The sequence below is a fragment of the Danio aesculapii genome, chromosome 7, assembly GCF_903798145.1.
Source record: "Danio aesculapii chromosome 7, fDanAes4.1, whole genome shotgun sequence".
In the NCBI taxonomy this organism is placed as follows: Eukaryota; Metazoa; Chordata; class Actinopteri; order Cypriniformes; family Danionidae; genus Danio; species Danio aesculapii.
In genome coordinates this window covers 14,133,182-14,154,729 of record NC_079441.1, presented here as the reverse complement: position 1 = coordinate 14,154,729, position 21,548 = coordinate 14,133,182, and the positions used below count along the sequence as shown (strand labels likewise).

The following is a 21,548-nucleotide window of genomic DNA, read 5'->3' as shown; positions in this document are numbered from 1 at the left end:
AAGGTTAAAGTCTGAAGTTCAGAAAATATGGGAGGAAATCTGACATGCCTGAAGGTGCAACTACCGAACAACAATCTTAAATAACATTATCTTTTAAATTACTATTAATTATTGAGCATTTCTGATACATACCACATGTAAACACCTTTGATATTCACTCACAGGTAAGTTTAATCTATGTCTGTTTCAATAAGATGAACAATACCAGAGTAAAGCATGTTTTTTATTATTGTTATGATTATAAGTGGTCCGACTTTATATTAGGTTGCCTCAACTACTATGTACATGCATCATAAAATAAATACAACATACTTACTGTGTTTATAATGTATTGTAGAAGACTTCTGGTTCTCTTGAGAGGGAATTCGGGTAGGTTTAGGGACAGGTTTGGTGCTATGGGTAGGTTTAAGGATGAGTTAGGGTGTAAGTGATGGTCAGCAGTGTAATTACATCAAGGCATTTAATCAGTCATAAGTACAATATAAAAACATACCAGATTAAAGCACGTTTTTTATTATTATAAGTGGTCCGACTTTATATTAGGTTGCCTCAACTACTATGTACATGCATCATAAAATAAATACAATTTACTTACTGTGTTTATAATGTATTGCAGAAGACTTCTGGTTCTTTTGAGAGGGAATTCGGGTAGGTTTAGGGACAGGTTTGGTGGTATGGGTAGCTTTAAGGATGAGTTAAGCTGTAAGGGATGGTCAACAGTGTAATTACAGAAATTAATTAATACATGTAGGTATTTAATCAAAAGTACAATATAAAAACATGTATTTACACGATAAGTACATTGTAGCAAATTATTCATTTCAATGTAAGTACATATTAGGTAAGGTCACCCAATATAAAGTGTGACCGGTAACACTTTACAATAACAGTACATGAATAATGATGTATTAATATGTAAACTAAACATTACTTTATTATGATGATGAGTTAGGGTACGCACTAATCATGAATTAACTTTAACACGAGTCACGAGTTCATGTGTCAATAACAGCTACCTAAATTACTTGTTAGTACGTGATAGTTTGTTTATTAATGTATTAAATACCACATTAGTTTATGCTAAATTTAACCATCATAAACTCATGATATGTTAATGTATAATTACGTTGTCACTTTACTTAGAGGGGCACATTATCGTTAACCCATTCTTAACTACTCATGAACTCTTAATGCATGTCCAGCTAGTGAGTTTACACTGAATAACAGTAGAAAAGTGTTCTGTCAACATCAGCATGAACAGGAGTAGTTAAGGATGAGTTCATGATAATGTGCCCCTTCAAGTAAAGTCATTACATAACTATACATTAAGCACTCATGAGATCATGTTGGTTACATTTAGCTTTGACTTAAATGTTAATTAATACATTAATTAACAACATGTACTAACAAGTAATTGAGGTAGTAATGAACTCGTGTGACTCATGTTGTAGTTAAAGTTAATTCATGATTAGTGTGTGCCCCTTAACTCATCATTAGTTCAGAATAATGTTTCGTTTACATATTAATACATCATTATTTATGTACTGTTATTGTAAAGTGTTACCGTGTGACCTTATGAGTTTATTTATCAAGAAATGTATGGAATTTGTTGGATTGAAAATCTTACTAAATTCATATTACTTTAAAATAAAACTCAATGCAGCAAGAGTGTGAACTGCTGATAGTCAGAACACAAACTGCACCTCTTGAATTGTAATGATGCTGTCCAATTTATTTGACTTTTAATGCAAAACACTTATTAATTGCTGTAATCATTCATTTTTTTCCCCCGGCTTAGTCCCTTTATTAATCAGGGGTCGCCACAGAGGAATGAACCGCCAACTTATACAGCATATGTGTTGCGCAGCGGATGCCCTTCCAGCTAAAAGCTGTAATCATGAATTAATATTATTTATATGATCTAAAATCTTATTTGTGGAGTACTTCAATTCAATTCAATTCAATTCAATTCACCTTTATTTGTATAGCGCTTATACAATGTAGATTGTGTCAAAGCAGCTTCACATAAAAGGTCACATTAAATAGGAATAGTGTAGTTCAGTTTGTAGTGTTTAAGTTCAGTTCAGTTGAGCTCAGTTCAGTGTGGTTTAATAATCACTACTGAGAGTCCAAATATTGAAGAGCAAATCCAACGATGCGCAGCTCTACAGATCCTGAACCATGCAAGCCAGTGGCGACAGCGGAGAGGGAAAAAAAACTTCACTAAAGGCGGAAGTGAAGAAAAAAAACCTTGAGAGAAACCAGGCTCAGTTGGGCACGACCATTTTAATTTCTCCGCTGGCCAACGTCTTGTGCAGAGCTGCAGTCTCAGTGGCGGAGGCTGGAAGCTGGCCTCAGCGAAGACTCGTCTGTCTCTGGAGCGTCATAGGAAACAGTCTCATGTTCTCCACTCTTCCATGACCATCGCAGTAGTTGTTCAGGATTCGGCCAGGTCCAGGATATGGAAACCTTGATATCATCTCGTCGTTGGTCTTGGATCGAATCAGTGACTCTGCATAGTCTGAGGGCCTCGGGAAGAGTATCCCCAGGTGGAAATGGAGAATAAAGAAAATAATTAGCGTAGCTGATGTTCACAGTGTATATCAGCAAGATGCATAACCTGTGTGGAAGCCCCCTAAGTGGTGCACTAAGTGTATGCTTTACTGAACAGATAGGTCTTTAATCTAGTTTTGAATTGGGAGAGTGTGTCTGAGCCTCGGACGTTATCAGGAAGGCTATTCCAGAGTTTAGGAGCTATAAATGAGAAGGCTCGACCTCCTTTACTCGACTTTGCTATTCTAGGTACTACCAGAAGCCCTGAGTTTTGAGATCTTAAAGAGCGAGTTGGATTGTAGCGAGACAGAAGATTGGTTAGATAAGCAGGAGCTAGATTATTTAGAGCTTTATATGTAAGAAGCAATATTTTATATTCAATACGAAACTTAACAGGCAGCCAGTGTAAGGAGGATAAAATTGGGGTGATGTGATCAAATTTTCTATACCTGGTTAGAACTCTGGCAGTTGCATTTTGTACTAATTGAAGTTTGTTAATAGAGGATGCTGGGCAGCCAGCAAACAGAGCATTACAGTAGTCCAGCCTAGAAGTCATAAAAGCATGGACTAGCTTTTCTGCATCTGAGATGGATAGCATACTTCGTAACTTAGCGATATTTCTCAGATGAAAGAAAGCAGTTTTTGTGACATGGGAAATATGATTTTTAAAAGTTAAATTGCTGTCTAATATGACACCCAGATCTTTTATAGTAGAACTAACGCTAACTTTGTATCCCTCTAATTGTAGATCGAGTTGTGAGATCTGCTGTGTACAGGATTTAGGCCCAATAAGTAATAATTCTGTTTTGTCTGAGTTTAAGAGAAGATAATTGTTGGTCATCCAGTCTTTAACATCTTTAATACACTCAGTTAGCTTGGACAGATTAAACGTCTCGTCAGGTTTAGTTGAAATATATAATTGAGTATCATCTGCATAGCAGTGAAAGCTGATCCCATGTCTTCTAATAATGTCTCCCAGGGGTAGCATGTATATTGTAAACAGTAAAGGGCCTAAAACTGATCCTTGAGGCACCCCGTATTTTACTGGGCTGATTTGTGAAGGCTGTCCATTTATATTTACAAACTGGTAACGGTCAGATAAGTATGACTTAAACCATTGTAGGGCATGTCCCTGGACACCTGTAGACTTTAAGCGATTAATAAGGATACCATGGTCAATGGTGTCAAATGCCGCACTAAGATCGAGTAGAACTAATAGCGAGATGCACCCTTGGTCAGCAGCTAAGAGTAAATCGTTGGTTATTTTCACTAATGCAGTTTCTGTACTGTGATGAGCTCTGAAACCTGACTGAAACACGTCAAAAACATTGTTAGTCTGCAGAAAGGAGCATAATTGAGCAGAAACAACTTTTTCTAGTATTTTAGATATAAATGGAAGGTTTGAAATAGGCCTATAATTAGCTAAGTTGCTGGGTTCCAGTTGTGGTTTCTTAATAATAGGTTTAATAACAGCTAACTTGTAAGGATTTGGAACATGGCCTAAAGATAAAGAAGAGTTGATAATGTTAAGAAGAGGTTCTCCTATAACAGGTAGCAATTCTTTCAGTAACTTTGTTGGAATTGGGTCCAATATACACGTAGCTGATTTAGAGCTATTTATAATTTTGTCTAGCTCTTCCTGTTCTATGATTTTAAAGCACTGTAGGTTATTTAGATTCAGAGACGTGTTTACTGGATCTGAAGTATAAGGCGGTGCAGAAAGTTTAATATCTCCTATTTTCTGTCTAAAGCCTTCTATTTTATCACTGAAAAAATTCATGAAGTCATCACTACTAATTTGCGGTGGAACGTTTTGTTCCAAAGATGACCGATTATTTGTTAATTTAGCGATGGTGTTAAATAAGAATCTAGGATTGTTTTGATTATTTTCTATCAGTTTGCGGAGGTGCTCAGCCCTGGCAGATTTTAAAGCCCTCCTATAGCTGGACATACTGTCTTTGTATGCAATTCTAAAGACTTCTAAATTAGTTTTTTTCCATTTACGTTCCAGGGCACGGGTTGCTGTTTTGAGAGCACGGGTATGACTATTATACCATGGTGTAGTTTTATTCTCTCTAGCCTTTTTTAGTTTGATGGGTGCCACAGTATTTAAAGTGCTAGTAAAGATGGCATCCATACTGGTGGTTACTACATCAAGGTCATTTGCGTTTGCGGGTGCATTTCGAAGTAGAGAAAGTGTTGGGACTTCCATTAATATAGATGTCACATTAATAATAAATAGTAAAAATACAATTGAAGTAGTAGGATGTTAAAGTTATATAAAGACTGGCTTTTGTTACTAGACTTGAGGCAACAAAATGGGAACCACTTTTAGGATGAAATTAAATGTGTTGCCATTTATTTTCCGGAAAATGCAGAAAAGCAATGGCAGAGTCTTTACCAACATTACCAAAGCGACCAACAGAGACCAGGAGATGCAGTAAAGATGAACCTCCATGTGAGTCTATCTTTAGTTAGTCATTAAACAAATCATTTAAAGCTATTTGTTCAGCAACATTTACTCTTTTTGTTCACTGTGTTGGTCAAAGACATAAACAACAATTGCCAATGTTGTATCTAAATCAATTATTATTGATCTATGTATATTAGGTAGCTTTACTACTATATAATAGTATGCCTTAACTAATTGTATAATTTTATAAAGGGCATTTATTATGTGTATATGCTTTATTATTATTATTATTATTATTATTATTATTATTATTATTATTATTATTATTATTATTATTATTATTATTATTATTATTATGGTTCGATTTAAAATGATATCTGTATGATTATATCTTTCATTATTGTCTGTAAATACATCTCTGTGACCCAACATTATCCTAATACCATAACCATATCCCAACACAATAACAGGAAAAGTACAATAAGTATGTTATACTACACTTTTGGAAATAGTAAAATTTAATTCAATTTACCTTTATTTCTATAGCGCTTTTACAATGTAGATTGTGTCCAAGCAGCTTCACATAGAAGATTATAGTGATTTGAAACAGTGTCAGTTCAGTTTTCAGTTTAAATGTGCTTAATATAAAGTGCCACCCTTTATATTAACATTTGTATGTAGTGAATATTTCTAACATCGACACTGTATAATATCCAACACAATCTCACGGCAATTCGTAACTTTTTGATTAGTGGCTAATTCGTATGAATTCGCACGATCTAATTCGCACAATTTAGTACGATTTGCTCATCCCCCAATGACGGTTGGGTTTAGGGGTGTGGTTTGGTGCCACGCCTCCTTTTTAAAATCATACAATTTCGTACGAATGAACTCGTACGAATTCGTACGAATTATCCACTAAACTGACAAAACGTAAAATACTTACGTTTTCTCGTGAGATCAGGCTGTAATATCTGTAAAAATGAACAGGAGGTGATATATTCTATCTATATTCTATATATATGTATTATTTCTCTTCTCTTCAGCTCTGTCATCCTCCATGAGTCCTCTGTTTGAGGAGCTTCAGTGTTCAGTGTGTCTGGATGTGTTCATTGATCCAGTCAGCACTCCATGTGGACACAACTTCTGTAAGAGCTGCCTGAGCAAGAGCTGGGAGAAGAGTCAGGACTGCTACTGTCCATTGTGTAGAGAAAGTTTCAGTAATAGACCTGACTTGAAGATCAACACAGGGCTTAGACAGCTTGCCCAACTCTTTAAGCAAAGGTTGACCTTGCGAATATCTGGGGTTCTCTGTGACATCTGTGATGGGAGAAAGATGAAAGCCCTGAAGTCCTGTCTGACGTGTCAGACCTCTTACTGTGAAACTCACCTGGAGCCTCATAGGAGAGTCCCGAACTTCAAGAAACACAAACTGATGGAGCCTGTGAAGAATATAAAGGACTACATATGCCGGAAACACGAGAAACCTCTGGAGCTGTTCTGTAGAGATGATCAGATGTTTGTTTGTGTGTTTTGCACTGATGGAGAGCACAAGACTCACAACACTGTTCCTCTAGAGATGGAGAGTAAAGAGAAGAAGGCATGAGTTACTCCCAATAGGAAAACTTACTTTGATAACTTGGTTGAAATGTTAGAAAGCTCTTCTGTTAGATGTAAAATCATCAATGAGTAATTGTGTGTGTGTCTGTGTGACTATCTCTATATAGATTCAGATGATGAAGACTCAGAGAGACTTGCAGCAGATGATCGAGGACAGAGTCAAGAAGATTCAAGACATCGAACACTCAGCAGAACTTAGAAAGGTGAAATGAAATGCTCAATATTTGATGGATGGTGTGTAGATTTCTTTTAATAAAATATAACTGTATGTTTCAGAAAAGCACAGAGCAAGAGAAAGCGTCCACTGTTGAGCTCTTAAGTGATTTAATGCGCTCCATTGAGAGATGTCAGGCCGAGCTACTAGAGATGGTGGAGGAGAAGCAGAAAGCAGCAGAGAAACAGGATGAAGAGCTGATTCAAGAGCTGCAGCAGGAAATCACTGAGCTGAAGATGAGAAACTCTGAGCTGGATCATCTCTCACACACTGAGGATCACCTTCAGCTCCTACAGGTCAGTGTCTCTCTTTCTGCTCACAAGTCAGGACAACACTCACACTGCTCCTGCTGAATGATTTCTCCTCTCTTCTGCTGTAGATTTACCCATCCATATGCATCCCACCAAACATCAGGAACTGGCCTGAGATCAGTGTGAACGCTGATGTGAGTGTAGAGACTCTGAGGAGAGCTCTGACTCAACTGCAGGAAACTCTGGACCAGAAACTCAGTCAAACAGGTAGATCAATTTCAAATACAAAAAGACCCATCGCACCGTGTCTTAGATGTCTCAGGCTTGGTCAGTGCTCTTTTAATCCTTCTGGAGCTTCTATATCAACACAGGCTCATTGTGAATACGTACCCCCCTCTACATTTCTGGAGAGCACCAATTATGTAGCCAGACGTATGTATGTCTGCATTTTCTCTTTTAACTGAATGCTACGAGACGGTAAGACGCTGCCGATGGCTTCTGTTCCTTTTTGTGCTACCAGCTGACCGCTTACCTCTGTATGGACGGCTTTTCCGCTGTTACCAGTTTGCCCAGTAGCTCACCATGTAAGTCAGCGGACTTGGGAGGTGGAGAGGAGTTGACACGATGACAGGGTTCAAGTTCGGCGAATAACGGTTTCAGAAAGCAAGTAAAACAAAAGATAAAAAATAAAATAAACAAGTAAACAACCGGGTGAGAACGTGGTAAGATCTGAAAACGTGGTAAAATCCAGGCGGCCGCAAGGGGTTTCCTTTTTCTGGATCGCTTTTCAAAATGCTGTCGGTTGGGTTTAGGGAAGACGGTGGGCGGGTCAATGGGTGCTTTTGAAAACACTTTCGGTTGGGTTTAGGGAAGGGGGTGGGTGGGAGTATTGGTTGGTCGATCAGTCAGTCAAATCTCAGTGCAGCAGGTTAATATGAATGAAAAAATTCAGTCCAGCACTGGTAGAAAACAAAATCTAACCTGAGTCATCGAAAATAAAAAAGTTAAATATATGCTTAAAACATTTTTTATTCAGTGAAGTTTAATATTAAACTAATTTCAAGAGGAGCACATGCTCACGATTGACCCAGCTGGCCCACATTAGCTAATCCCGATCGTCCAATCAAAGGATCCCAAGTCACTGTGTATATCCTCATTTCCTTTCTAGAACTACCTTCGTCTGGAAGAAACCCCCCTCCTCCCCTTCTTCCACCTTTATCCAAAATGGGCGGCACGGTGGCCCAGTGACTAGCACTGGTGCCTCACAGCATGAATACCAATTCGTGTCCTCATGCTTCGTGTCCTCGCTGGGCCATCTGGTATTTCTGTGCAGAGTTTGCATGTTCTCCCCGTGTCCGTGTGGGTTTCCCCCAGGTTCCCCGGTTTCCTCCCACCATCCAAATATGCTCTATATTATAGACAAAATAAGCCTTAGTCTTTTTTCTAAATGTCTTACTCTCAGGAAGTTCACCTTAGCCTCAGCAGCGGGGGTGTTTTGAGATTGATCTGAGCTCAATCTCCCCTCGCCCTGGGCCGAGGATCCCTTGAACTCAGGGCTCTCTCCTGGGACAGCATGCCAAACAAGCTATGTATAAATCATCAGCTGAGTGTGAATTATTGAAGCCTGTTTTTAAAAGGTAATTTGTAGTGTATGTGGTGTAAACCATACAAATTGTGTGCACTAAGAATCTTTGGAATCATGTTAGAGAGAAAAATATTATGTGTGTGTCCTGACATTGTGGTTAAGTATACTTCACCCAAAATAGGTTTCAAACCTGTTTTTTCTTCCATCTGTTGAATACAAAAGAAGATATTTTAAAGAAAGCTGAAATTCTGATTTCCATAGTATTTGTTTTTCATACTATAGATGTCAATGGGTAAAATATCGAACTTTAAAATATCTTATTTGTGTTTAACAGAAAAAAGAAGCTCAAACAATTGAAGGGTGAGCAAATAGTGAGATTGAGTGGAAATTTTCTTTGCACATTGATTTGTATTAACCTGTGTTTTGAGCCTATATTTAAATATAATATCAGCTATAAAGACTATCCAACCCAGGCTCATTCTGAAAACGTACCTCTATATACATTTCTGGATACATTTTGTTTTTGCGAATCCACTAGAGGTCGCTGTGTACGCTTTTTCAGATCTCAAATTTCTCTCGCGAGTACCATTTGTGCCTGCTGTTCTTACGCAAATCCACCAGAGGCCGATGTCGACTGACTGACCTACCAATCGACTGACCCACCCACCTCCTTCTCTAAACCCAACCAATAGTGTTTTCAAAAGCACCGATTGACCCGCTCACCCTTTTCCAAATTGCAATTTAAAGCAATCCAGAAAAAGAAAAGCCCTCATTTTTACCACAATCTCACCCTGTTATTTACTCGTTTATTTGATGGATTCTGTTTTTGTTTTACCTGCTTTCTGAAACTATTCTTCACCGGACTCAAATCCCGTCAGTGTGGTCATCTCCTCTCTGCATCTCAAGTCCACCAACATCCATGGTGAGCTACTGAACAAACTAGTAACAGCGGGAAAGCTGTCCATACGGAGGTAACCGGTCAGCACGAAAAGGAACAGCGTCATACCACCCCGTAGCGTTTGTTTTAAAGATGAAATGCAGCCATACGTACTTCTGGCTACATAGTTTGCAATTTAATCTCCAGAAACATATATATTGATATATTTAGGTGAACATTTTTATACAACATGAATTTAACAATATCATCTCTTATTATTATTTATTTTCACAGTGTTGAGGAGGATGCAGCACTATGCAGGTACAGTGACAGATCACAGTAATAGTTTCAAAAACCTTTACAAACAATAAATATTCCAAAACATTATTAATATTGTATTGTGAAGATGTGATTTATATTCTCTGATCTCTTATTCTCAGTGGATGTAACTCTGGATCCTGATACAGCTAATCCATTTCTCATCCTGTCAGAAGATGGGAAACAAGTGAGACATGGAGACACTAAACAAAATCTCCCAAACAACCCACAGAGATATGATCACTGCAACACTGTCCTAGGAAAAGAGGGATTCTCCTCGAAGAGATTTTATTTTGAGGTGCAGGTGAAAGAAAAGACTAAATGGGATTTAGGAGTGGCCAGTGAATCTGTTAAGAGGAAGGGAAAGATCACACTGAGTCCTCAGCATGGATACTGGGCTGTGGGTCTGAGGAATTTTAATGAATATTGGGCTTTTGATGCTCCAGCTGTCCGTCTGTCTGTAAGAGAAAAACCACAGAAGGTTGGCGTGTTTGTGGATTATGAAGACGGTCTGGTCTCCTTCTATGATGTTGAGTCAAGATCTCACATCTACTCTTTCACTGGACAGTCTTTCAATGAGAAACTCTATCCTTTATTCAGCCCATGCATTAATTATGAAGGTAAAAATTCAGCACCGCTTATCATCTCAGCTGTTAAATACATTGAATAAATGTACACCCTAAATACACTGACTGGCTACTTTATTATGTACACCTTACTAGTATCATGTTGGACCACCTTTTGCCTTCACAACTTTCTTAATCCTACGTGGCATAGATTCAACAAGGTACTGGAATTATTAAATTCTGAAAGAGATATTGCTCCAAATTGACATGATAGCATCACGCAGTTGCTGCAGATTTGTCGGCTGCACATCCATGATCTCCCATTCCACCACATCCCAAAGGTGCTCTATTGGATTGAGCTCTGGTGACTGTGGAGGCCATTTGAGTACAGTGAACTCATTGTCATGTTCAAGAAACCAGTCTGAGATGATTCGCGCTTTATGACATGGCACGTTATCCTGCTGGACGTAGCCATAAGAAGATGGGTCCATTGTGGTCATAAAGGAATGAACATGGTCAGCAACGTGTGTTTTTGGCAAAGTGTGCCAAAAACATATCCCCCACACCATTTCACCACCACCAGCCTGAACCGTTGATACAAGGCAGGATGAATCCATGCTTTCATGATGCTGACCCCAAATTCTGACCCTAACATCCGAATGTTGCAGCAGAAATTGAGACTCATCGAACCAGGCAACATTTTTCCAATCTTCTATTGTCAATTTTGGTGAGCCTGTGCAAATTGTAGCCTCAGTTTCCTGTTCTTAGCTGACAGGAGTGGCACTCAGTGTGGTCTTCTGCTGCTGTAGCCCATCAGCCTCAAGGTTCATTGTGTTGTGCGTTCAGAGATGCTCTTCTGCATACCTTGCTTGTAACGAGTGGTTATTTGATTTACTGTTGCCTTTCTATCAGCTCGAACCAGTCCTAATGCCGCTCAATGGATATTTTCTTTTTTTCGGACCATTCTCTGTAGATGGTTGTGTGTTAAAATCCCAGTAGATCAGCAGTTTCTGAAATACTCAGACCAGCCCGTCTGGCACCAACAACCATGCCACGTTTAAAGTCACTTAAATCACCTTTCTTCCCCATTCTGATGCTCGGTTTAAACTGCAGCAGATCACCTTGACCATGTCTACATGCCTAAATGCAGTGAGTTGTTGCCATGTGATTTACTGATTAGAAATTTGCATTAACAAGCAGTTGGACAGCTGTGACTAATAAAGTGGCAGGTGAGTGTGTATATATAGTTGATGCTATATATACTAATTCTGGCTTTAAAGTCCATGTGAAATCCAAAATTACAATGTTTATTTGCTAGCTCACATTGTTATTCTTCAGGTAAATAGTTAATCCGTGCCAGTTAATTCACTGAAAAATATTTTGTTTTGGTAATCTTATATCAAAGTCTGACTGTTTCCCTCCACCCTTGGAGTGGCGATTCTTCTGTTGACATGAACCTGAGGGTTTCCATAGCAACAGCATATTAATATCCTAAACCTCGGCCCTCTTACTGTTAGTTTGCTACGAGGGATTGATTCGCAACACAAAGCCCCGTCCCCCTACTCGATATTCTGTTTCAGTTGTAAGCACATCAACATACTGATATAAAAGTCTCCGCAACTTCTGGTTTACGCAGGTTTCAAATTTTTTTTTATAATTTGTACTTTGTTTATAATTTCACATCAAAATATATGCATTTGCACTAAATGTCCTAATAAGACCTTGACATCAAATCTCTTCACATTTATCAGCCAACAAACAGGCTTTTTGCTTTTTGTTAGACAAATTTTTGTGTAAAACATGTAAAAAATTTGTGTTGGGTTCCTGAGATAAACTGAGTGTAACAATAAAAACCTACACTGCAAAGCTGATTTTTTTTTAGTCAAACACAAAACACTTTAAAGGAGTAACAGGCGAGGTGACCTGTGGAGCTTTATAGATGCACACACAAACACACCTACTATTACATAAGGTCAAAGTCTGAAGTACAGAAAATATGGGAGGAAATCTGACATGTCTGAAGGTGCAACTACCGAACAACAGTCTTAAATGAAGATATTACTGTACTTGAAATAACCTTAATAATTATCGAGACTTTCTATGAACACAGCTGATATTCACTCACAGGTGAGTTATGGAAATTGTCTTACAGTGTTATTGAAAGGGTTTAGCAGAGATCACTTCTAATTTGACTAGGATGGGCAATACCAGATTGCTATTATTACTTTGTTTAATAGGAAATGTATGAGAAGTGTTATTTGTATGATTGAAAAGGTTATAGTGTTCTTGTCATCGTATAACAAATCTCAGAGCATCAAGAGGGTAAACTGTGGATAGACAGAACACAATTATTCTGTATTTTAAAAATGTAGGCCAATTGATCTTACTTTTAGAAATACAAAATACGCAAGAGCTGTAAACATTAATGAATTTTATTTATATAACCTATATTTTATTTTTGTAGTGCTGGCATTACAGTAAGTTATATGTCACATACACTGAAAAATATAAATCTTAAGAATTACTTTAAAAAATCCTCGTAACAATTTGCACTAACAAATTGCAGGTAAATTTTACAATCTTATATCAGATACAATGAACTTGTCAATATCATGTTAAATTTACTTAATGTCTAATCTAAAACTCCTAAATTAATGAAGTAAAAGTTTATTGATTATCTTTAATTTGGAGTCTTTTTTATTAAAATTAATCAAGTTCAATTCAATTCACCTTTATTTGTATAGCGGTTTTACAATGTAGATCGTGTCAAAGCAGCTTCACATAAAAGGTCGTAGTAAATTGGAACAGTGTAGTTCATTTTTAGTGTTTAAGTTCAGTTTAGCTCAGTTCAGTGTGGTTTAAAAATCACCACTGAGAGTCTAAACACTGAAAAGCAAATCCAACGATACGCAGCTCTACAGATCCCAAACCATGCGAGCCAGTGGCGACAGCAGAGAGGGAAAAAAAAAACTTCACTAATGGCGGAAGTGAAGAAAAAAAACCTTGAACCATTTTAATTTCTCCGCTGGCCAAACGTCTTATGCAGAGCTGCAGTCTCAGCGGCGGAGGCTGGAAGCTGGCTTCAGCGAAGACTCGTCTGTCCCTGGAGTGCCACAGGAATCAGGCTCATGTTCTCTACTCCTCCATGACCACCACAGTAGCTGCTCAGGATACGGCCTGGTCCAGGATAGGGAAACCTTGGGATCATCTCGTCGTTGTTTTAGCAAAAGGAATACTGCTTTTTTTTTTTTATAAAAATAATTTTAATAAATCTTATTGGTTACAAATTAGTTCATCTGGCATAACTTGTTTTGTTAAAACACACATTTCCACTGACTTGGATTTTGTTATTTCACTTAAGTTTAAGCAAATTGAACCCAAGAGCAAATTTACTTTAAAAACCCTTACTGATCTCAAAATTAGTGTTAGGATTGCAATGGCTCTTTGAGTGAAGCATCAAACATTAATGTTGAAAAGAATGCCAAGATCCAAAGCATGAGTGCTACTCTTCTGAAAGGTGGTAACCGCAAAACTTAAAAACCCTTACTCAAAACTCTTCTTAATCTTCAAACTAATGATGATTAAACTCTAACAAGTCTTTCTTCTAAATTTACACACCGAAGATTGCTTTTATCTTCAAAGCATTCTGGGAACAACTCATCCATTACGACATATCAATTATTAAAATGTACTTAATATTACTAAGTTTGCAATGATTAGAAAATATTTAAATATCACAAGTAAATGAATATTAATTTTTAACTCTTTACACTCGTTTCATTTATTACATGAAGTAATATTTAGTTAAAAAATTCTAGTTATCCTTGACACTTAATATTACAAGTTAAACATTATGAGAGTAAATTTATTAGATTTTACCACACCAAAAAGTCATTTCTTTCAGGGTGTGTGTGTGTGTGTGTGTGTGTGTGTGTGTGTGTGTGTGTGTGTGTGTGTGGGTGTGTGTGTGTGTGTGTGTGTGTATTTTATTGCATGACTTGAGGGCAACAAGGAGGAGAACTAATTTTAGGATGAATTATAAGTTGTGATTTTCTTTTTTCTCTCTCTTGGAAATGAACAGAAATGGCTAATTCTTTACCACCACCATTACCAATACGACAGACCAGAAGACTGAGCATGGACATTTCTCTCTGTGAGTCTATTTTGAGTTAGTCATTAAGTAATTCATTTAACTGACTTGTTCAGTAACACTTTTTTTGATGGAAGCTACTACTGCGTTGGTCAAAAATAATCCCCAAATTTGTATCTAAATCACTTACACTCTCAGAGAAAATGGTATGTTGTACTAAAGAAGGTACAAACCCTTGTCACTGGGGCAGTACCTTTTTATGGAACAGAATTGTACTTTAAGACAAAGAAACAAATTTGTACCATTGCAGTTTGTACCTTTAAGGACATGATTTGTACCACAGGAAACCAAAATGTACCTTTGGTTTTTAAAACCTGCAGATATAATATTGTACCTTTATCAAAATTACAAATCTGATCCATGAAGGTACCACTACAGTGACAAGACACTTTGTACCTTACAGGGGCAAATGTGTTCCTTCAAGAACTATTTAAAGATATTTTGCTTTATCCAAAATGCATCAATTTATTTTCAGTAGATATAAAACATCAAATATATTTATTAAACAATGTTTCAGTTTACAAAAAAGTTTCTTTTTGTGTAAATGCACCATTTCAATTTACTAAAATTATAAAAAATACTTTAACATAAATCAAAAAATCTATTCTGCTAAACATTTCACAACACTTTTCACAAAAATGCTACAGAAACACATTCTCCCAAGTACAATACAAACATTTTATTTCTTCAATTTTCACACAAAACCTTCATACTCACGTAAAAGTTCATTTAATTTACTTAGTTTTAAAATAGAAATAGAATTTTGCAAAAGTAACAAGATGCACAATGTTTGATGAGTTTTACAATACTAAAATGTCTGCACGAACACTTTGCATATGCGGCACTTTTGCCAGCTCACATGCGTAGTGGTGAGCAAACGCCAAAAGGTGCGGATATCAATAATGAAACTGTATTTATCAGAAAACGCTTACCAAATGTTCATTAAAATGCCCTAATGTTTAGTTTACAATATTTGTTACATTTTTGTTTTAAAAGTTGTTTTGTTTTATAGAAGTTAATAATGAATGTTTATGAGTTTCTTTAAACTTATGCTTTAAATGACGATTCATGTTTTAATTTGGAAACTATTCATAAAATCACTTTGCCTTTCCAGTAATATTTATTTTCATAGATATTGTAATAAAGGAGTTGTCGAACCCTCATGTTGTGTACCTTCATTTCAATTGTAGCATAAAAGCTACAGAGCAGTATCATAAGAGGTCTTTTCTGTACTATATAAGATACAACTTTTACAAAGGTACAAAACTGTTCCTCAAGGAACATTATTTGTACCACCGTGTACCTTTTTTTCTGAAAGTGTAATATAGATTTTCTTTATATTACTGTAGGTGTCTACTATTACAGTGTATTATTATGCCTTAACTAAATGTGTAATTTTATACAGATACTTTATCAGGCACATACTGTACACACATACTGTATGTTTGATTGTGATTATTAAAAACACTGTGTGTAATTATATCTTTTATTTATGAAAATGCATCTGTGTGGTCCTATACATGCAGTCCCTATACGTTACCTCTTTAAGAGATTTAAAACATAACTCTAAGTCACTATCCACAACCATACCCCACCCCAATAACATCAAAAGTATTTTGAAGAACAATTTGAGCACAATACGCACATTTTAACACGTGTAACACATGTGTGACCCTTAATATTAACATACATATTTGGAACATCAGCACAGGAGATGATATATTGGTATGTTTTCTCTTCTCTTCAGCTCTGTCATCCTCCATGAGTCCTCTGTTTGAGGAGCTTCAGTGTTCGGTGTGTCTGGATGTGTTCACTGATCCAGTCAGCACTCCATGTGGACACAACTTCTGTAAGAGCTGCCTGAGCAAGAGCTGGGAGAACAGTCAGGACTGCTACTGTCCATTGTGTAGAGAAAGTTTCAGTAATAGACCTGACTTGAAGATCAACACAGGGCTTAGACAGCTTGCCCAACTCTTTAAGCAAAGGTTGACCTTGCGAATATCTGGGGTTCTCTGTGACATCTGTGATGGGAGAAAGATGAAAGCCCTGAAGTCCTGTCTGGTGTGTCAGACGTCTTACTGTGAAACTCATCTGGAGCCTCATAGGAGAGTCCCGAACTTCAAGAAACACAAACTGATGGAGCCTGTGAAGAATATAAAGGACTACATATGCCAGAAACACGAGAGACCTCTGGAGCTGTTCTGTAGAGATGATCAGATGTGTGTTTGTGTGTTTTGCACTGATGGAGAGCACAAGACTCACAACACTGTTCCTCTAGAGGTGGAGAGTAAAGTGAAAAAGGCGAGAGATACTAATAAAATATAATTTTTTTCTTCAAAGCAAAGTTCTCATTGAGTGATCAAATGTGTTCGTGTTTCCCTCTGTAGACTCAGATGATAAAAATTCAGAGAGACATGCAGAAGATGATCCAGGACAGAAACAAGAAGATTCAAGATATCAAACACGAGGCAGAACTCAGAAAAGTGATATGAAGATATTCAATATTTAATAGATGATGTTTAGATTTCTCTTTAAAAAATTAAACTGTATATTTCAGAAACGTGATGAGGAGATGATTCAAGAGCTGCAGCAGGAAATCACTGAGCTGAAGATAAGAAACTCTGAACTGGATCATCTCTCACACACTGAGGATCACCTTCAGCTCCTACAGGTCAGTGTTTCTCTTTCTGCTCACATCACAGGACAACACTCACACTCCTCCTGCTGAATGATTTCTCCGCTCTTCTGCTTTAGATTTACCCATCCATACGCAGCCCACCAAACAGCAGGAGCTGGCCTGATGTGAGTTTGGAGACATTGAGGAAAGCTCTGATTCAACTACAGGAAACCCCGGACCAGAAACTCAGTCAAACTGGTTGGTTACTATCAAATGCAACACTCTAATTATTAGATGCTGTTTTAAGAGTAAATTAAAAATGTATGAGACAAACTGGGTATTTGAGGGTAACTGCAGATCCCTGTGAATACAAATTGTTATAATGCTGTTTAATACTGTTCAGAAATTTGACATTGCCTCTCAGATCATGACTGTATTTGAAGTATTGCAGAGAAACAGGCTCTGAACCATTTTTAAAATCAGCTTCTTAGTGATATAACCTTTTACCAAAGATAAATATCAAAATTGGGTCAGTAATTTCCTATCCAAAGATCATCCGATCATACTTTCATATCGGTCAAATCCTGAATGACTAATAAATAAATACGTATTCATTTTCCTTCGGCGTATTCCCTTCATTCATCAGGGCTCGCCACAGTGGAATGAACCGCCACCAGCTTATGTTTTACACAGCGGATGCCCATCCAGCTGCAACCCAGTACTGGGAAACACCCATACACACTCATTCACACACATACACTACAGCCAATTTAGTTTATTCAATTCATCCATAGCAGGGGTGGGCAAACTCGGTCCTGGAGGGCCGGTGTCCTGCACAGTTTAGCTCAAACTCTAATCAAACACACCTGCTTATAGATTTCTAGTGATCTTGCAGATACTGATTAGCTTGTTCAGGTGTGTTTGATTAGTGTTGAAGCTAAACTGTGCAGGACACCGGCCCTCCAGGACCGAGTTTGCCCACCCCTGATCTATAGTGTATGTCTCTGGACTGTGGTGGAACCTGAAGAACACCCACATGAACACGGGGAGAACATGCAAACCCCACACAGGAATGCCAACTGACCCATCCGGGACTCGAACCAGCGACCTTCTTGCTGTGAGGCGACAGTGCTAACCACTGAGACACCGTGTCACTTAAATACAATACTGTATTTTTCAAATGGGCTTTTAATGTAATGGACATTATCTTAAAAGACACAGCATGTCATTTTTAGCCACTAGAGCAGGGGTCACCAATCTCGGTCCTGCAGGGCCGGTGTCCCTCCAGGGTTTAGCTCCAACTTGCCTCAAAACACCTGCCTGGGTGTTTCAAATATACCTAGTAAGACCTTGATAAGCTTGTTCAGGTGTGTTTGATTAGGGTTGGAGCTAAAATCTGCAGGACATCGGCCCTCCAGGAACAAGTTTGGTGACCCCTGCACTAGAGGGTGTCTGTGTTGTGTCATGTGGTTATTAGAGCACCACACCGCTTTTAGGACATGGATGTTAAGATCTCTTCATCATCTGTTATTACTTTTTGTCTTCACAGTGTTGAGGAGGATACAGCAGTATGCAGGTACAGTGACTGATCTGTTCACTCACATATTAATACTTTCACAAACAATAAAACTCTCGATACGTTGCTTGCCTGTACAAAAGATGTTATTAAATATTAAACGTGAAAGTATTTCTGTTGTCAGTAATGCAAGTAATCATTTAATGTATTATCTGATCTCTCACTCTAAGTGGATGTGACTCTGGATCGTGATACAGCTTATCCAGAACTCATCCTGTCTGATGATGGAAAACAAATGATACAAGGAGACATTTATCAAGACCTCCCAGATATCCCAGAGAGGTTTGATCATTGCCCTTCGGTCCTAGGAAGAGAGGGATTCTCCTCAGGGAGATTTTATTTTGAGGTGCAGGTGAAGGGAAAGACTGAGTGGAGTTTAGGAGTGGTCAGAGAATCAATTAACAGGAAGGGAAAAATCATTCAGAGTCCTGAGAATGGACACTGGTGTGTGGCCCTGATGAAAGGAGATCAATACTGGGCCTGTGCTGATCCAGCGGTCTCTCTAAATGTGAAGCCGCAGAAGGTTGGTGTGTTTGTGGATTATGAGGACGGTCTGGTCTGCTTCTTCGATGTGGAGTCCAGATCTCATATCTTCTCTTTCACTGGACAATCTTTTATTAATAGGGTTTATCCTTATTTCTGTGCATGTTTCACCAGTAAAAGTAAACATTCAGTACCACTGATAATCTCACCTGTCAATTACAGTGAATAAAATTACACACCTCAGATACAATTGACAATTTTTAATAAGTTTGTAAACAAGGAATCTGAAAATGGCAATCATGCATATTTTTAAATCAAGCTTCATGTTGTGATCATGTTAGCTCTTGCTGATACATCCTGCAACTACACCATTTGCCTGCAAAATCAGTGAAATGTACTCATTAATTTGGCTAAAAATGTGTAAAGAATGTTTTTTATTATGATAAAGACCCTTAAATATGTGGGATATTATTATTATTATTGCTTTTTTCTTCATAATTTTTTTTCTTTCTTGTATGAAATATTAACTCACCGGCCACTTTATTAGGTACATCTGTAAATCTGCTCGTTAACGCAAATTTCTAATCAGCCAATCACATGGCAGCAACTCAATGCATTTAGGTATGAAGACACGGTCAAGACGATCTACTGCAGTTTTAACCGAGCATCAGAATGGGGAAGAAAGGTGATTTAAGCGACTTTGAACGTGCCATTGTTGTTGGTGCCAGATGGGCTGGCCTGAGTGTTTCAGAATCTGCTGATCTACTTGGATTTTTACACACAACCATCTCTAGGGTTTACAGAGAATGATCAGAAAAAGAGAAAATATAAGTGAGCGGCAGTTCTGTGGGCGTGAATGCCTTTTTGATGCCAGAGGTTAGAGGAGAATGGTCAGACTGGTTCGATCTGATATAAAGGCAAGAGTAACTCAAGTAACCACTTGTTACAACCGAGGTATGCAGAAGAGCATCTCTGAATGCACAACACCTCCAACCTTGAGTTGGCTACAGCAGCAGAAGACCACACCGTGTGCCACTCCTGTCAGCTAAGAACAGGAAACTGAGGCTACAATTCACACAGGCTCACCAAAATTGGACAATAGAAGATTGCAAAAACGTCACCTGGTCTGATGAGTCTCAATTTCTGCTGCAACATTCGGATGGTAGAGTCAGAATTTGGCATTAACTACATGAAAGCATGGATCCATCCTGCCTTGTATCAACAGTTTAGGCTGCTGGTGATGGTGTAATGGTGTAGGGGATATTTTCTCGGCACACTTTAGACCCATTAGTACCAATCAGACGAATTTCTTAACATCACAATGAGTTCACTGTACTCAAATGGCCTCCACAGTCACCAGAGCTCAATCCAATAGAGCACCTTTGGGATTTGAAATCTGCTACAACTGCGTGACGCTATCATGTCAATATGGACCAAAATCTCTGAGGAATATTTCCAGTAGCTTGTTGAATCTATGACATGAAGGATTAAGGCAGTTCTAAAGGCAAAAGGGGGTCCCACTTGATACTAGTAATAAAGTGTACCTAATAAAGTGGCCGGTTACTGTGTATGAACGTTCAAATTATGATCTACATGTGAAGTGCTAATTTAGTAGTTTTTTTAATATGACTGATATGATTGTCATTTGATCAATTTAGGACTGATGTACATGTCTAATCATCTTTTTCACTTACTTTTTTCACAACAACAACTCTAGCAGTCTTACTCTAACACTGAATGCTCTGCCCACAAATAAGTTACATTGTAACTGGCACTCCTTGTATGTATTCTTGTATTGCCTCTTCTTGTTGAATTGCTGAAAGCCTTCTCTGTTGTAAGTCACTTTGGACAAAAGCGTCTGCTAAATGACTAAATGTAAAAATGTTTTCTATAAAAACCAAACCAGAAATTGAGAGTCTGTGGCATTATTAGCATGATGACAAAGGGCACGGCCTATGTCATTAGTTAAAATGGCTTTCTCTGGAACATTCTTTCCATACATTTGGGATAATGTAAGTGCATAAATCAGTGAAATATGTAACACTGTTCTAGTGGTTTTTGAATATTCTAATGAGAAAAAAAAAGTATTACGTATTGTCCCTTTAAATGACTGAAATCACATTTCAAAAATCGAAATCGATCTTACCTTATATTAATTCAATTTTCCCACAATAGTAAGATAACTTGATCAAAACTCGACAAACATTCTGAAATTTAACATCTCATCTGAGCACTAGCAGACTGTCGAGGTTTAGACAGGAAATTGAGTGTTATTTTACCCTGACAAAATCAATTGTTCAGCAGTAACTACCGAGCTACAGTATC

The 21,548-nt window shown here is 37.8% G+C and overlaps 2 protein-coding genes across 2 annotated transcripts; both read left to right on the top strand.

The window, feature by feature from the left end:
- Positions 1-33: 33 nt before the first annotated feature.
- Positions 34-12,263, top strand: btr06 (bloodthirsty-related gene family, member 6). Its single transcript, XM_056461077.1, has 8 exons — positions 34-164; positions 4,932-5,011; positions 6,013-6,566; positions 6,694-6,789; positions 6,863-7,096; positions 7,180-7,318; positions 9,808-9,834; positions 9,954-12,263. The coding sequence occupies exons 2-8, from the start codon at positions 4,939-4,941 to the stop codon at positions 10,499-10,501; spliced, it is 1,671 nt and encodes a 556-aa protein (XP_056317052.1). The 5' UTR covers positions 34-164; positions 4,932-4,938; the 3' UTR covers positions 10,502-12,263.
- Positions 12,264-12,394: 131 nt separating this feature from the next.
- On the top strand, positions 12,395-21,132 carry LOC130231700 (E3 ubiquitin-protein ligase TRIM39-like). Its single transcript, XM_056461079.1, has 8 exons — positions 12,395-12,524; positions 14,479-14,550; positions 16,295-16,848; positions 16,935-17,030; positions 17,105-17,218; positions 17,302-17,422; positions 18,714-18,740; positions 18,911-21,132. The coding sequence occupies exons 2-8, from the start codon at positions 14,481-14,483 to the stop codon at positions 19,450-19,452; spliced, it is 1,524 nt and encodes a 507-aa protein (XP_056317054.1). The 5' UTR covers positions 12,395-12,524; positions 14,479-14,480; the 3' UTR covers positions 19,453-21,132.
- Positions 21,133-21,548: the final 416 nt, after the last annotated feature.